Raw genomic sequence first — 17751 nt, 5'->3', positions numbered from 1 at the left:
TTCCTACAACTAACCTTAGAACAGAGAGATTTCAAGTTACGCTAAATGGAAGAGCAACTGGACCGTCTCTGCTGAGGAAAACGCCAGTAAGCTCAGCTCCCTTTTGAGCATCTCCTGATTCCTGGCCCCTAAATACAGAGGGGGATGGAGCCAGCTTAGTTTCCCTTTCAGCTTTGCTCCTCAAAAAGAAAAAATTCCACTCTTCCTCCTCTGGAAAAGGCCCAGTCTCTACCCAGAAGCATCTTTGCTGTCAAATTTAAATGATCCTCAAAATGATGTTTTTTAAAACATCAGTATCTATTGTTTCCATGGGGCTGAATGTAAGCTTCCTGAGGGCAAACACCATTGACCTTTGTCTGCATCCCTAGGAATTTCACTTTATGGTGCAACAGGATGCGCAGGTTTGGGTGGCCTATGATCAGCATTATTGGAAAGAATTTCCAAATCTACAGGAAAACAGACTTCTCAAAGTATGTGACTATATCCAGTGCTTGGCACTTTTATCTTTTCCTTTCCTTTTTTCCTTTTTTGACTCCAGATCTATGATCTCACCAGGAATTTAAAGTGAAGAAAAATCACTATACAAAAGGTAATTAGCAACTGGAGAGTGCTACATAATCTTAGAAAGTTTCCTAGAATACCGAGAGTTTAAGTACCTTGTAGGTATCAAAGTTATGATTTGAACTGAGGACTAACACCCTTTCTCTGCTTCACCATACTGCCTGTCATGTGGTATATATAGTAATCATTTAATAAATGCTTGTTGAATTTAATGATTACAACAGCTGAGAGAAGGGTGCTTGGTAATGATAGAAAGGTCCTAGGATCAGAAGTTCAGAGCTGGTAGGGACCCCAGAGGGCATCTAATACAACCCCCTAATTTTATAAAGGAGTTAACTAAAGTTAAGAATATTGGGAGAAAGAGAAAAAGCAGGGTCAGCTATCCACTACTCCCCACCTCCACCGCCCACCTCACTCCTGCAGGCTGAGACTAAGGTGTCCATACTTCTCTCTTACTCCCATGGTGCTTCTTCCTAAAATGGCATTGAGCTGGAGACATGAAGTGGATAGAAACAGTCTTTTATTATGCCTGGAAAAACTTATTCTCACCCAGGGTTTCTCACTCCGAAACCTGGCTCTTGGAGTGAAGAGGAGAGAGGACCACAGCTTGCTTTGTTTGCTTGGATGTGTATCCGCTATAGCATCCTGAGAAAGAATGCCCTCTGCCCCAGGTTGGGGGTGAGAACAGGGTGGAGGTACAGCTCTGGAGGCGCTCTTAAGAGTTAGGTTAGTCATCCTGCCCCAAGGTCACTGCCCACGCTGTATTCTCCCCATCTTTATTCCATCTACAAATCCAGGAGAGGTTTGTTCTGGCACCAGGGATCCTTTATTAAGAAGATCAGTCCTGAAGCCCTAATATTGAGGGGGACTTGCTTACAAACATACTTGAAAACATTGGAGTTGTACCTCCTGGATACCAATTTTTTCTGCTACTATCCCACTGAGGCTACTCAATGGACATTGCCCTAAAAAAAACTCCCTTAGGAAATACTGTACCCAATGACCACAACTTCTCCAAGATTCATGAGAATTTAAGAGTTAAAGGTGATAAAGCTCATCTGGTTTATCCTCTCATTTTACAAAAGGGGAAACTGAGGCCCAGAGGGGGTAAATGACTTGCTCAAAGTTACACAACTAGTAAAGTACCTAGGTGGCACAGGGGCCAGAGTCCCCAAACCTAGAGTAGGAAGATCTGGGTACAAATCCATCCTCAGACACCAGCTGTGTGACTCTAGGCAAGGCATTTAAATACTGCTTCTTCATCTGTAAACTGAGGATGATATTAGCAGCTACTTTCTAAGATTGTTGTGAGAATTAAATGGGATAATAATTGTAAAAGTGCTTAGCACAATGCCTGGCACGTAGGAACCACTATAAAAACGTCAGCAGACCCAGGATTCAAAGCTGGGCCCTCTTTCTCTTGCTCAGCCAGCCTTTTCCCTTGATTTCCAGGCAGGTGTTCCTGCTCTTGTTACCAGCTACATTTCATATACTGTTCAATGGTTCATGTTCCTCAGGTGCAGACTGAGATACCAACTGAAAACAATCCAGTGATAAAAGAAATCAAACAAGGCCTTGGACCTTTTGGTACCCGAGGCCAGACTATAGAGAAACCCTCCTTGAAATACTGTCTCCAAAGGCTCAGTCTTGGTGAGATGAGTAGCCTTTGGGTAGCCCTGGTTCTCACTTCCATCAACGCACAAACACTAGCCTGGAGTTCCCTTGTTCTTCTCTCAGAGTTTCAAACAAGACGAAGACACATGTGCTTGTATGTACTGGGGACAGGTAGCGCTGCCTATAAATGCCAGGTGGGCCCAGAATCACAGCTGGGCACAGGGCCTTGACTTTGAGCCACGCTGATAGCTTTGGCTGCAAATCAAGGCTTCCCGTGACCCAGCCCCTCTGCCCATGTTATGAATGAGTTAATGTTGCACAGGTATAGCCGGTAAGGGATTGAGGAAACAGAAAGAAAGGAGGGTGAGGGAGTGGGAGAAGAGGGGGGAAGAAGGAAAGGTGGGCAAGAGGAAGAGTGGGAAGGTAAGGGGCTCCGGACTCACCTGGCGTCGGCTTCACTGTAGTACTCTCTTGCCACAATGTCTTCAAAAAGCTCTCCACCAGTGACTCTGGAAGACAAGGCAAAACAGTTGGAAGAAACATTAATTAGGCTCACAGGGACCAAAGACTAGACTTGTGGTGCTTTGAGAGAAGGAGCAATGAGCACAGTTAATATTAGATACATTCTAAGGCTCATCCAAGCCTAATCAATCATCCAATCTATCCACAATAGGGATTGGGTGCCTACTCCGTGCCAGGCACTCTGATGGGATACAAAGTCAGAAAAGAAACAGGCTCTGTCCTCACACAGCTTACATTCTATCAGGGAGACACTCTGCCTCAATACAGAGAAAACAAAACAGATTTAAGGTCATCTGGAATAAAAAGGAAATCACAAAATCAGTCAAGTCAGCTTGTAAAGGGTCTATACAACCAAAATCTATGGTCCTAGTTCATGAAGAGTTGGAGAAATTTCTGAGCTATTAGGTCCAAAAATGGACTGACCCCTTTGTCATATGACCAGGTTCTCTGATATTGAGGCCTTGGAGTTGAGGCTGGAGAATACCTGTCTTGGATGTGCAGAGAAAGCTGTAGAGATGGCAGGTAGATCAAAGCACTGGACAGAGAGTCAGGGAGAACTGAGCTCAAACCTCACCTCAGACATTTAGTAGCTAGAGTGACCCTAGGCAAGTCAATTAATCCCTATGGGCCTCAACTTACTCCACAGTGAAATGGGAATAATAATAGAAACACCCACATCCCAGAGTTGCTGTGAGACTTCAAATAAAATGATGTCTATAAACTTATGCGTTGTGAATCTTAAAGCCTATAAAAGTATGATCTATAATTAGCAGATAAGGCTCAGAGGAGATAAAATTTGATATTTACACAGATGGCAAATTCACAATTACCTGTTTCATTCTGATGGTAAGAAAACTAGGACTCATAAAGGTGGGTGGCTCCTCCATGGTCTCCTCACTGGCAAGTGTAAAAGGCAGGATTTTACCCCAGCTGTTCCTAATTACAGGCTTCTATCCCCTTTCTAGTACCCTAGCGCTTCTGTTCTTCCCAACTCTGAAATTCTCTGATTCTAGAAGAGTAAGACCCTGGAGAAGAATCCTAATTATCCATTCTCCTGGGGCCGAGAGGCTACTACAGGATCCAAAAGTTTGGCTTGGGCTGCTCAGGTCTTCATGGCTTTAAGATCCAGAGCAACAAGGGGGAGAGGAAAAGCTGCACAGTTCATGGCCCGCAGCTAAAAGCAATGGCCAGGATGCACACAGCCAGAGACCTTGCCCATTGCCTCCCAAAATCCGTTAGCTTTTGGTGGCTGTCTGGCAGCAGGGGCCAAACCCTTTTAGGAGAGCCCCCTGGGTGAAAACTCTGAATATCTACAAGAAGTGAGCAGAGGTCTTTTCACAGCAGTCTGTCCATCTGCTTTCTGCCCTTGGGCTCTGGGGCCACATCTGGCTCATGCTTCGGGGGGCCTATGCTGCTGCCTGCTTTCATGAACGATTCAGCAATGATCATTTCAAAAGACACATCAATCCAGAGGAGGAAACAGCTGTCTAGAGCAGTAGTTCTCAAAGTGTGATCCAGACAGTCCTGTGGATCTCTGAAATCCTTTTACTGAATTTACACATTCAAAGTTGGTTTTTATTTCTAATATGATAAACATCTATAAATATAACCCACATAAGCAATAACTCTTTGGAGATTCCCTCAATAATTTTTAATGCAAAGATACTGAGAACAAAAGTTTGAGAATCATTGGTCTAGAGCAGGGGTCCTCAAACTTTTTAAATAGGGGGCCAGTTCACTGTCCCTCAGACTGTTGGAGGGCAGGACTATAGTAAAAACAAAAACTTTGTTTTGTGGGCCTTTAAATAAAGAAACTTCATAGCCCTGGGTGAGGGGGATAATGGTCCTCAGCTGACGCGTCTGACCCACGGGCAGAAGTTTGAGGACCCCTGGTCTAGAGGAACTGCTGGGAAGTGGATCAGAATGAGCCATGGACTAGGTCCCCTAAGGGGCAGCTGTATCCTAGCCAGTAAATCCCAGAATCACAGGGTGGAAAAAATACCACTCCATCCCATGTGCCCCTCTCCCTTGTGTAGGAAACTCAGCACCTGCCTTACCATAGTCCATTCCATCTTCAGCTCGCTCTAACTCATAAGCTCTCCCCTTGTGGGAGATCTTCAAGAAGAGACTGGATGATCACAGATGAGGCATTTCTAGTGGAGATGCCCGCTTCCTTAGTTAAGGGGGGTGGCTGGCCTGATAACCCTTCTGAGTGCAAAGTTCTGTGATTCTGTGACCCCAGGATCTCATACATTATAAAGAGCCCAAGTCTTTCTCCCAACAGCTTCTACCCATTGCTTTTGGCAGGTTGAGAGGGACGCACAGTGCAACGGGAAGTCAGAAACCAGATCAGGATTGAGACAGAGTGTTATCCCTCAGCTCACTAGGAGCTCATTTCATTGATCAGGAAGTGCTCGAAGGCTAGCAACCCAGTATGACTATGTACACCCTTACTCAGTTTCTACTTACTCTAGATTAGGGAGTAAGGGCAGAGTTTTGGGAGTGTCAGACAAAATAGCTTTGTATCAACAGGGAGGAGTTACTGTGACAAGGTCTTCTGGGGGAAAAGCTCTGTATGGCAGAGGAGGGGTTTCCCCCTATCACCCACAACTGAAATGGCTTCTCTGGGGTGGTAAGGACAGGTACATTCAAGATTTGTTCTCTTCTGCCCAAGACCTTTGGATATCTTTACATGTGGGACTATCTTGGCACACACAGTCTCATGTATCAAACTATATTTCCGTATAGCCATTCTTCAACAAACTTGCTTTGCCTTGCTCATTCTTGCTTTCTCTATCCCTCCCCTACTATTTTCTCTGATGAGCACATTTTCCAAAATGAGGCAGGATAGGCCTTCAGCGAAGGCTTGCTCAGAAATAGCCCCCCTCCTCACCTATACAGACCTATTCCACCTGTTCCCTGAGCTCCCTCAGGCTGTTTGCTGAGGGGGAGTTGGGAGCCCTGCCGGTCCAGCTTTGGGAAGAGACCTAATTCCAGATGGCAGATTCAGGACATTCACACTGCAGCTCAAGCCCCTCCCCTCCTCCCCAACTCCGTCCTTCTTCCAGGCAGCGCCTCAGGTTAGGGATGTGAAAACCTGTGAAGGAATAAGAATTCTTGGGAGAGCTTCCACGTTTCAGTGTTGAATGCTTGGGCCTCCAGCTGTGGAGTCTGTTGTTGCCACAATAACTCTAGGAACAGGATGGGGGTATGGCAGGGATATAGATGCGAGCCTCCTGAGCTCCTGTGGGGCAGCTGGACACTGCCAGATGTCTTGTGGCCCTGCCGAATCCTGGGCCTCCCAGAATGGAGCCAGGCTTGTAGCAGCAGTTATCAAGCAAGACTCAGGGAGCCCCTTTCTATGAGGCATCCCACTGGGGGCCAGTGAAGAGGGAAACAATGAGATGAAGGATGTTCCCTGACTTCTAGAGGGTCCTCTATGGACCATCCAAGGGGGCTGGAAGAAATCTCTCTGCAGACCAAAACTAAACAAGTCACACCATCCTTCTGCTCCTTGAATAATATCAACTCCTAAAAAGACTTTATTTCAGACTTCAAGCTTCTTCTCAAGGTTCTCTTGGAAGCAGAGCCAACCCAGTCTAGGTGTGGAGGTGGAAGGAATACCAGTGTTATTTTTTTAAAACTGTTACTGGCCTTTCACATCCCCTGGCACTGGTCCCCATTCCTGCCTCCACAGCTATCAGTTTCCTCATCATCATTGTGTTCCTCACCCTATCCCTCAACTTTGCAATCTCCTAGAAATATGCAGAAATGTCTGAGACATATCCCTTTGAGAGTTTCTTTGGGGACCAATGGGACTGGGCTATTTGGGGTTGCTTTAGCACTAAGGAGTCAGCTCCCCCAGCCCATTCCATTAGACCTCCTCCTGCACTCTAGCCCCCTCCATCCAGGCCTGTCAGAGGCTCCCTCGCATCCACAGTCCCCTCACTGTGCTCGGCCCTGTCATCTCAGAGAATGAGCCCTTCTGCGACAGTCCCCGTTCCTGTTTGCCCCCGCCCACCAGCATCCCCTCATCTTCTCTGCACCAAAAATATCTGCAGCCATTTGTTTGCAAACCCAAACTCCCGGGACATTTCTCCCTCCTTGACTTTTAGGCCAGCTCTCTCCTTTGAGGAATTGTGCACCAGATACAGCATTTCTGCAAGAACTGGGAGGAAAACCTGGCCGGAGAGGCCAGGTGCTACAGGGGAACAACGGGGGCCTCCAGAGAAGAAAGTGGCCACCGGTCTGGGTGTCATCTGGATCTTCACGTGTCTGAGTCCAGAACCACCTCCACAGGGGTGACCCAGCTGATTTGGTGATCTCCTTAATAACCAGGTGCTCAGGCAGCCATGAAGGCAAATGCTGGATTTGTTGTCTAGAGGACCTTCAAAGGTTTAAATCCTTACTCTTCTCCTTTTTCCCTTTTTGTGATCTCCCACAAGTTACTTATCCTCACCAGACCTCACTTTCCTTATCTGTAACATGACATATTGGAACCAGATTATTTCTAAGGTCCATCATCCCCTTCCTGATGCTTCCAAATAACCAGGGTCTTGGGAGTGACACAGCTGTCCATCTATCTGTCTGTCTTACAGACACCCCACCTCCTAGGTAACAACTGGTCCCAAGAAGGGTGCATTAAAATGGAGGTGAAGTCAATTCTGGTACAATTTGGTTCTTTTGTTCAGGGAGTCCAAAGATGCAAGACTGGACCCATGTAGCCCTGGCCCACATGACTGTGAGCTCCTTAGACCTATAGTTTCCCATGTCCTTGGACAACAAGCATTTTTGGAAATAAAGAACTAATCTGACGCTCTTTGAAAGCTTTTTTCACTTCACAACCAGCCGTATGTGTGGGGGTGGGGAAGAAAGAGGAGTCCAGTGTAACCATAGCAACAGGAGACAGAGTCAACCACTGCCACCTGGACCAGTGGCCCGGAGGTTCCCTTCCTTCTTTTGGAAAGGAGGCAGGGCCGTGCAGGGACACGCCAAGGTCTGTGTGCCTCCCGCTCCAGGGTCTCAGTGCGGCACTGACTCACTCGGAACAGCTAAATATAGCCGGCTGCTTAACGGGAGCTGTCAGGGAGCAGGGGGAGATAAGATCACCCGGCTTCTATATCTGGCAGGAAGTGAGAGGCAGCTGAGTGCCTCCTCACCAGCCCCCAGACGCTCGTTCGGGCTGGGGCAAACAAGTTGTTCTCTGTGGCAGAGCCCCCATGCGCACACCTGCACACACACGTCCTCCACAGGCCAGCACCGAGAAAAGGCTCGGGCCCGGTGGTGGACGGAGGTCAGGGTCTCAATCCCAGGTCCCGCATGTGACAGCGGGCACGTAGCCCTGCTGGGCCCTGGCTGAGAGCTCTAAACCCATGCTCAAGGGGGAAAGGAGGCCTTCCTCGGAAAGGCATCTCCGGGCCTTTGTTCCTGGCTGCCCTTCTCACACGTTCCTTGGCCAGGGACTAGTGGGACTGTAGAGATCAAGATCCTGCTGATCTCTCCTCAGAGGGTAGGGTATGCAGCACCCAGCCAGGATGAGCCCAGGTGATTGGCACACCACGAAAGGGAAGGCCAAACAACAGATTTTTATAAGTTTTCCCTGTCAAAGTCCTGAATTTTAAAAAATCTTAGTGCAATAGAGAAAGTAAGAATGTTCAGAGGGGGAAATTGTCAGGGTTAGGGCTCCTGGGCAGGAAGAGAGAAAACAGGAGAATGAGCCCTAGGGATGGGGAGGAGGTGGGGGGAGGGGAGAGGCAGGGGGTGCCTTCCTGCCCACCAATGGAAAACCTGACCAAAAATACAGGAATAGAGAAGTACTGGCCTAAGAGAGCCCTGCCTTGCCTGTTCTGTGGAAGTTTATTATTCAGCATGGGAAGGAGCTGGAATGAGGGAAGAAAACGGCATGTGAGCTCTGGGGTCGCCAGAGAGTTCAGATCCAGCATCCTCGGGACACCCCCTCCACCCCTCCCACCTCCAGCTTCAAACAGCTTTCTCCCATACTTACAGATCAAACACGAGGTAGTGGAAGCCTTCCTCGGAGATGCTGTCATGGAGACGAACTGTGAAAACAAAAGATAGAAGGCACGTGAGGGCAAGCAATCCATCACCCAAGTGGCTCCCTGCTGGAGCTGGCTGGTCTACCAAGGAGACCCAGCCACTGAAGAAGAGGATGTGGATCCCAGAGTGGGGAAGACCCCAAAACCTTCCTGTAGAGTGGCCTTGCATGGGATGCCATGAGAAGAGAGCCAAATGACCTGGTTTAGCTTCAGAGGAGCTCATGCTTCTGTTACTTCTTAGTCATTTAACAAAACAAGGCATTTAGCTCCCTAAGCCTCAGTTTATCAGTCCTCTGTAAAATGAGGGGGTTGGACCAACTCCAGACTAGATTCAGAACTGGGTCTTAAAGGTCATGAAGTATAACCCTTTCTTTTTTCAGATGAGAAAACTGAGGTCAAAAGAGGTCTATCAATTTGTCTAAGGTCACACAGCTAATAAGTTATAGAGTCACAATTTGAACTCGGCTTCTCTGATTCCAAATCTTTTCCATTGCACCAGACTACTACTACATATAGTCTCTGGAGTCCTTTCCAGCTCTCAAATTAGCATATGGGAGGCCTGCTTTTCCCTATAATATCTCTAGGTTCTGGTGAAAGGAACCATTGGGAGAAATAAGGATAGAGAAAAGTGAAGGTCAGTAGAGGAGCCCAGTCCAGAAAAAAAAAGTTAAACCTCAGTTCTTCCATATAGCTAAAAATAAACTCCATGAAGGGCCAGCTTATGACATGGAAGTCTACCTATTATAAGGTGTCATATTTCCAGGTACTTCCCATAAAGAACACTGAGCTCTCTCTCAAAGAGAATGGATTCCCAGTAGTCACAGGCAGATGACCCTGAATTTTTACCCACACTCCCATGGCCACTTTCCTTTTACCCACCATTCAATTCAACTGAACCAGTAATCATTATGCACATACTCTGGGAGGGGCACTGTGCTGGGCTCTAGAAATACAAAGACAGAAGGGAGTGTGGGTAAGGTAAGGTCGGAACAATATGTACACAGATAAGGAAATATAAAATATATATGGCATATGGCTACCAAGTGGGCTCAGGGAATTCCCTGAAGGACAATCCTTTTATACACTGCATGTGTATAGAGAAATATGACTCTCACTGGCTGAGAGACTTCTGAGCCTGAACACAGGTAATGGAAGAGAGATGGGAATACTGTTTGACTTTGGAAAGACTTCAGAGGCAAATGTAGGCTTCTTTGAGAAAGATGTAGTGGAAGAAGCACTGAATCTTGTGTTCTATCATCTAATCTAATCTGTATAATTGTTTATGACTTGCTTCAATAAATGAGTTTGTTGGGTAACTATGATTGTCTTTTACACAATAAGTGTTTGCAACAAGGAGCTAAGCCAGATCTTTGGGGTAACCAGGGAAAGCAGCTTTTATCCTGAACTCTGCAACTATCTAACATGTAGAGTACAGATTTACATTTGTTATTTACATTGTTATAGCTTACATTTACATTGTAATGTAAATTTACATGTAGAGTATAGATATCTTTCTAGCCTAATAATTCTCTTGGAAATAGCAAAGTGAAGGATTAAGGGAGTAAATCACAGGCCTCCTTTAGCTCCCCACAAAAGTAGATAGAATGATCTCCCCAGAGACAAGGGCAGGCCAGAATATGGGTCATCTTAAGTTCCAGATCTTATATGTTAGATATATAAAGTAAATGCTAAATAATTTTTGGTGGGAAAAGGGAAAAGTCCTGACAACTGGGGAGATTAGGGAAGTCTTCATGTAAGAAGTGGTCCTTGAAGCTAATGTTGACGGGAATACTTTTCCTCACTTCTTGGCCTTCTCTTTCCTCTTCAGTCACCACATTTGCTTTCCTTCTGGGAAGCACAGTACTATGGAAAGGACACTGGACAAATAGGTCCTGTCACTGGTTCTAACACTGGTCCTATTACTAATCAGTTGTGTGACCTTAGATTAGTTCCTTCAGCTCCACTGGGCATCAGTTCACTCCTCTATAAAATGAGATGGCTAGTCAAAATGAGCTCCAAGACCTCTTCAGCTCTAATGCTAAAGGGTGACAGTTGATCTTTCAAAACTATTCCCTATCTCCTCCACGGTTCTAGAAGGCCAAAGTTGACTAGCCCCTTAAGGGACTCCTAACAAGCCAGACATTGCAGAAGAATACAGAAAGAGAACTATGGGGACTGAATGTGGATCATAACGTAGTATTTTCATCTTTTCATTGTTGTTTGCTTGCATTTTGTTTTCTCATTTTTTCCCTCTTTGATCTGATTTTTCTTGTATAGCAGGATAACTGTGGAAATATGTATAGAAGAATTGCACCTGTTTAACAGATATTGGATTACTTGTTGTCTAGGGGAGAGGTGAGAAGGGAGGGGGAAGAAAATTGGAACACAAGGTTTTGCAAGAATGAATGGTGAAAACTATCTTTGCATATATTTGGGGGGGGAAGCTATTTTTTTTTAAAACGAGAGAGGTTGCAGAAGCTTATAGAATCACAGACCTAGAGTTCTCACAGACCTAGAAGGGACCTCAGAGACTCAATAGTCCAATCCTATGTTGTACAGATGAGGCAGCTGAAGCCCATGGAGGACAAATGACCTGACCATGATTACAGAGATAGTAAACTTCAGAAGAAGGGATCTCAGTCCAGGTCCTCTGACTTCAGAGACACTGAGCGCTCTCATTATTATGCCAAGATTTCAAGGTTCCCCGAATCACATGGAATTGGGTGTATTTGGTGAGCTGGGAACATTTTTTGCCCAGCCACCAGCCATGTGGGATCTAGTTGGGGTGGGGGGAAGCGAGAGAATCATAAGCACAGCAGTGAGGTCAGCCAGCCCCCTCACTCCTCCTCCTCTTCTGATGAGAAATGTTTGGGGTTTAGTCAAGCAGCGTATATTTGTCTTTTGTCCTTGTAACTAAATATACCTGACTATTCTGAGAATGTGCTGTAAGTGGCGCTCAAGTCCATCTCTTCCCTCCCATTTGGCAATGGCACCCTGTTTAGCTGGCTCATCATTTCCCAAAGGATGGGAGCTGAAAGCCGAAGGCTATCTTTAATCACTTGTGCTCCTGAAGCAGATTCTGGCTCAGCATAAGGGGAAAAACTTTCTAATAACTAGAGTTGTCCAGTATCAGACTCAAGAGGCAGCAAGCACACCTTCCCTAGTGATAACAGAGCAGAGGCTGGATGTCCATCTGTCCAGGTTGCTACAGCAGGGATTCTGCCCTGGGTGGGAAGATTAGAGTAAATAACCTTTACACAATCCTTTCCAACTCAAAGACTGTTCCCTGCAAGCTCCTTGTTTTTCCCTAATGCCAAACGAAAATTTGGAAAGAGGTCATTTAGAATACAAGCATGAAAAGAAGAAAAGAAATTGTCCTGAAAGATAAAGATGAATGCATGAGTTAATCATCCCCATGCTCTTCCAAGGGACTGCTTTCTAGCTCTCTGCCTTTTTTCGACAATAATTTATTTCTCAGTGTCCCGAACCCAGATATTGCTTTGAAGCAAGAGTCCCCAGGTGATCTACTTAACTTCATTTGTGTCAAGAAGTCAGCACACAGTCTGGAGTTAGCAGCAGTATGCAGTCTAAGAAAAAAGGCTTCCAATCCCAAATTCATAATCCTGAGACTGACAGTGAAGAAAAAGTAACACAGCTCCTCAGTGACTCGCAGAGTCCACCAAGAAACGTTTCAAATCGTTTTCCTGGCACTCAAATCTATCTACAACCTGGTGTATCTGTATACTATTAGCATCACCTTTGTAAATGCCTTGGTTTTTAGCTAATTGTATCTACTGTTTGTAGGAAGCTCATTACTGAGAGTTACTGAGCTACAACATCAGTAGCATACTCCTACAGGACCCTAATGGTTCTAACAAGATATTAAAAAGGAGGTCTTCATGACTGAAAAGGTAGGGAACTATTAGAGGAGTGGAAATGAACACTGGACTTGAAGTCAAAGAAATTAAATTCAAATTCAGCTCCAAGATCTCTAACTATGTGACCATCAGAAGTTTCTGCTCTCTGATTCTTGCTTGTGAAATGGGGATAATAATAACTATCACACACATTGTTGATTCAAAAGATGCTTTGGAAACTTCAAAGTATTAAACATATGTGAGGCATTATTAATCTATGCAATCAAGAGAGCCAGGCCCAAAGGCAGTAACCTATCTGGGACAAATGGATATAAGCACAACTTTCTGTACTTTGCAGTTTCTCTAATTAATCAAGCCACAAGCATTTACTGAGTGCCTGCTATGTACCTAGCACTGTGTTAAGTACAAAAAATAAAAAAGACAAAAACAGTTCTTAGTCTTAAGGAGCTTACATATTATCAGTGTAGACAATCCATACACACAGGCATATAGAGCAGATCCAAGATAACTTGAGGTACAGAAGGAAGAAATAGTCTTTGCTTCCTAAGATATGTTGTATCTTCCATCAGACTATTATCTACTTCAGGGAAGGAACTAATTCAATTTTGTACTTATATTACAAGAAGTGACAGTAGTGCTTGGCACACAGCAGGTACTTAATAAATGCTTGCTGACTGCCTGATCGATAATAATAGTTCACATTTACAAATATGTGGCACGTAAAGTTTTGCAAAGCACTTTAAAATACATTATTCCACATGAGCCTTCCAATAACCCAGAGAAGTTTGTGATGGACATATTATCACTCTGGGCAGTTAGGGTCAGACCAAAATGGAAGAGAGACAGAATGAGTTCCCCTTAAGAAGAGGTCTTTGGGTAGAGGCCACAGGACATATAGAGGAGTTTCTGGTTCAAGGATGGGATATAGTATGTTTAACCTATATCAGATTGCTTGCTGTCTTGGGGGGAGGGGAAGAAGTAAAAGAAAAATTTGGAACATAACGTTTTGCAAAGATGAATGTTGAAAACTATCTTTGCATGTATTTGGAAAAATAAAATGCTATTAAAAATAAAGTTGGGAAAATGAAAAAAATAAAGATGGAACTAGAATCAAAAGTAAAAAAGATGGACCACAGGAAAAGACCTTGGAAGTACCTCCCTGCTCTACAATCAGGGTTGACTCTTGTTTGTTGGTTGGTTTTACCAAACTTGATTCCAAGTCCATCCCATTTAGCTTTGCCATGAACTTCACCATGCAAGAGCCCTCTTTTCTGAATCTTGCCATTTTATGGTATTTCTAGAGCTGCCACTTCCAAGTGGACAGCAAAAATATCCCATCTACATGGTGATTACAAAGTTCATCCATATAGTTCTATCCAGACAGGGCAAATAGGGAAGTAGAGGATGCAAATTGCACTGGAGCTTGAAAACAAATCATCTCTACCTGGAATTGAATAATGAGGTACTCATGGTACCTCAAACAAGTCACTTTATTTGTACAAGCCTCAGTTTCCCCACTGATAAACAAGGAGACTGCTGGATAAGATGACCTCAAGGTTGTCCCCTTCTTTCTCCAAAGCTGTGACCTGGATCCAATTCACCCCCCTCCAAAAAAAAGTTCCCCAAATTGCTGCATTGCTTGGGATATAGCTACTGGTAGCACAAGGGTTACTGGGAAGGAGCGACTCCTTTCCCAGACCTCCAGAACATCCACTTATTTCAAGCACCAATGGGCAGCTGTGCTTTGAGCTTTGTCCCCTTTTCTTGCTGCTTTCCAATTTGTGTCCTAATTTCTGACTGGCTGAGAAGTGTCCTCCTTCTCCACAACCTTTCCTTCCATCACGGTGAGCCTAAGATAATGCTGTTTAGTTGGGAAAACATCTGCTTGGACCAATGAGCAAAATGCAGGCTGAACATCCACTGCCCCCTCACCCATCATGCAGTAGGGACCCCAAGGAGGATGCCCCAGCCACAGCAGGAAAGCACCCATCTAAGACACGGGAGACAAGTTCTTGTCCCAGTTCTGACACTACCCATGTGAACCTGAGCAAGCTAACTTTCCTGCATCTCCCCAGCTACTTCTCTAAAAGAAGGGGATTGGCCAAAATGGAAAGGAAAGCACAGTACATTGGTCAGAGTGCTGGATTCCAAGTCAGGGGGCCTATGTGGGAATCCAAGCTTTGTTTCTACTTATTTGACCTCCAACAAGTTAATATGGTCCAAGAGTAGAAACCAAAAAGACCTGGATTCAAATGCTGCCTCAGATACTCTTGGCTATGTGATCCTAGGCAAATCATTTGATTTTATTTAATTTAAACCTCCTTATAAGTCACTTTATTTGTATAAAAAAGGGGGAGAATAATAATAGCACCTGCCACACAGGGAAGGATATGAGGACTACATGAGACAACATGTGTAAAACATTCTGCAAGTTTTAAAGTGCTATATAAATGGTAGCTATCATTATTAGCTCTGGAAGTTACATAAGCAGAGGAGACATTTTAGTATATTTGGTTAGATCTCATGGAATTTGGAACGACCAATCTCTCCTCCCTTCCAAAAAGAAATCCTCTTTGGGCTGCTATGTTCCTTAGAAATACATCATTAGAAATTCATTTTTGTTCCACTGAATTAAATTTATTTGAATTTAAAGCATATATGGTTTCCAGAAAACTGCTATTAAAAGGCTCAGGGAGGGGAGGACATTAAGTCATTGTTTATTGACAACACCATGCAGAAGAGTCGGCAGAGACCCTGGAGATCATCTTGTCCTAAGGTCAGAGGAATATCAATTTTAGTCCACCCCTCTCATTTTACAGATGAGAAAACTGAGGATCTATTGCCAAGGTCATAAAGGGAGCAAAGAGCACTTGGTCAATGAAATGGCAGAACCTGAACCCAGCTCCCCCAACTTCAAACCTAAGCCTCTTCTAATTCATCTTTTCTTCCCTGTTGACCCAGACATACAATGCAGCAGATCTCTCTCCTCACTGCTCCCTCATTGGCCATTTTTGCTCCCAACCTCATTAGCCAAGGATTCCTCCTGCCTTTGAAGCTCCCTTTGCTGCCCTTTCCTCCTTCTCCATTTCAGATGTGGCTGCAGCCCCTTCCAGATCATCATGGGAATCATTCAGTAAAGGAGTCACTCATTTCACTCCAATTCACAAGTAGAGAGCGCCACACAATTCTCCCTCGTTATTGGACCCTCATGCAAGATCATTTGAGTTAAAACAAAAGCTTATTCTCCTTCCCTCCCTTCCCCTCCTTCTCCCCTTTTCCATTCCTTTCTAATTTGGAATTGCCTAATAAATCCAGATAGCTGTGAGCCCAGCAGGTTGTGGGCCCATCTGCTCAAGCAGCACCCCTCCCCCCAGAGACACCCCCATAGCTGCCTCCCAACGCAGATGCTCTGTGAATGCGACACAGACTTCTGGACACCTTTACTCAGATGGTGCTAAAAAGTAGCCAAGATTTCCATACACGGTGCTAGGTAAGGGTTCTGAAGGTGGCAGTGGAGGGGGGTCCTGAGATTGTCCTTAGTATCATTAATACTCACTGAGCATCCAGTGTGGGTCAAGTCCTAGAACCACGATGTCAAAAGTAGGCAGTTATCTCCCCCCTCCACCCCCCGGTTTGAAATTGAGATACTAAGGAAAATAGAAATTCCTCTGCTTGTTTTTTTTCCTTTTGTTCTTCTCTCTTTTTGCAAATATTAGCATGGAGTGAGGAACTTTGGGGGGGAGGGAGGATCAATTGACAGTCTCTCATTTTCTGATATTCTCCTCCACACTCGGCTTTCCGATATTCTCCTCCACAGCTTACAAAGAAGCCAAATTCCTCTAAATTCCGGAATCACAGAATCCCAAGGATTTTCAGAGGTCAAGCTAGTTCAACCAGCTTAGGAGGCACAAGGGATAGAGGATGGGATGTGGAATCAGGAAATTCTACATTCAAATACAGCCCCAGACAGTCACTAGCTGTGTTACCCTGGGTTTACCCAATTCAGTTTCCTTCTCTGTAATAATAATGTGATGATGATAAAGCTCACCTCCTAGGGTTGTTGTGAGGATCAAACCAAATAATGTTGGTAAAGTCCTTTGAGAAGCTTAAATATTTTAAGAATTGCTTCTAAAATATACTCCACAAAATGGCCATCATTAAGCCTGGCTCCCCTAAAATCAACTGTTTCAAAATGGGTCTATGGTCAACTAGACCGACTTCCTGAGTGATAATGGAGAATGCTACAATGCCAGAGATGCTGCTCCATGGAAACAGGTAAAGGCTTATTGTTGGCTTAAGACTAAATTCTGTCAACAAAGGCAGTGGGGACCTGGGGCTCACTCTCTGCCTTTTTACTTTGCTTGAGAAAGGACATCTTCTTTGCCTAAAACAGGTTGGAAGAGTCGGCACAAGTAATGTTTAAAGTATTTGTCTTAGAATCAGAAGACCTTGGCTCAGAAAATGACTCTGTTCCTTACCACCTTGGTGACCTTGGACAAATGACTTCACCTCTCTGGGCCTCGATTTCCTGTTAGAGAAGATTGGACTATTTGGTCTCTATGGGTCTGTGATCCTAACAAAGGGTCCCAGTTTTGGACTAATGAGGGTCCTAAGTTGAGTTATCAAGATGGGAGCTCAGGGCTAGGGAAATACAGAAAGGATCTAGCGGGAACAGGGCAAAAGCTGATCTGATGCTAAAATATCTAGGCTATAATTCTTCTAGTTGTTGTTTTCCCTGTTTTGGAGTTGGACTGGTTTTAGGGATTGAGGCAAGATCAAATCAATATAAGAAGGAAGGAAGAAAGGAAGGAAGGAAGGAAGGAAGGAAGGAAGAAAGGAAGGAAGGAAGGAAGAGAGGGAGGGAGGGAGGGAGGGAGGGAGGAAGGAAGAGAGGGAGGGAGGGAGGGAGGGAGGAAGGAAGGAAGAAAGGGAGGGAGGGAGGGAGGGAGGAAGGAAGGAAGAAAGGGAGGGAGGGAGGGAAGGGAGAGAGCATTTAATAAGTGATTGCTAGGTACCTTGCTAAGCACTGGAAAAACAAATATAAGCAAAGAGAAAGGCAGTTCCTGCCCTCAAGGATATTATCTTTGAATGAAGGAAAACAGTACTCAAAAGGAAGCTGA

At 44.9% G+C, this 17751-nt stretch overlaps 1 protein-coding gene across 17 annotated transcripts in view; it reads right to left on the bottom strand.

The window, feature by feature from the left end:
• The window catches only part of CAMK2B (calcium/calmodulin dependent protein kinase II beta), a 287804-nt gene that overhangs the window by 87092 nt on the left and 182961 nt on the right, over positions 1-17751 (bottom strand). For all 17 annotated transcript variants that reach the window (XM_051976448.1, XM_051976450.1, XM_051976449.1 and 14 more), the window contains exons 4-5: positions 8702-8756; positions 2619-2684 (exon numbers count right to left, since the gene is read on the bottom strand). In XM_051976448.1, the coding sequence (XP_051832408.1) occupies positions 2619-2684; positions 8702-8756 (121 nt within the window). The remainder of the gene's footprint in view (positions 1-2618; positions 2685-8701; positions 8757-17751) is intronic.

This window comes from Antechinus flavipes, chromosome 2, assembly GCF_016432865.1.
Source record: "Antechinus flavipes isolate AdamAnt ecotype Samford, QLD, Australia chromosome 2, AdamAnt_v2, whole genome shotgun sequence".
NCBI classification, from domain to species: domain Eukaryota; kingdom Metazoa; phylum Chordata; class Mammalia; order Dasyuromorphia; family Dasyuridae; genus Antechinus; species Antechinus flavipes.
Note: the sequence above shows the minus strand (reverse complement) of the source record. Positions and strands in the feature narration are given on the sequence as shown.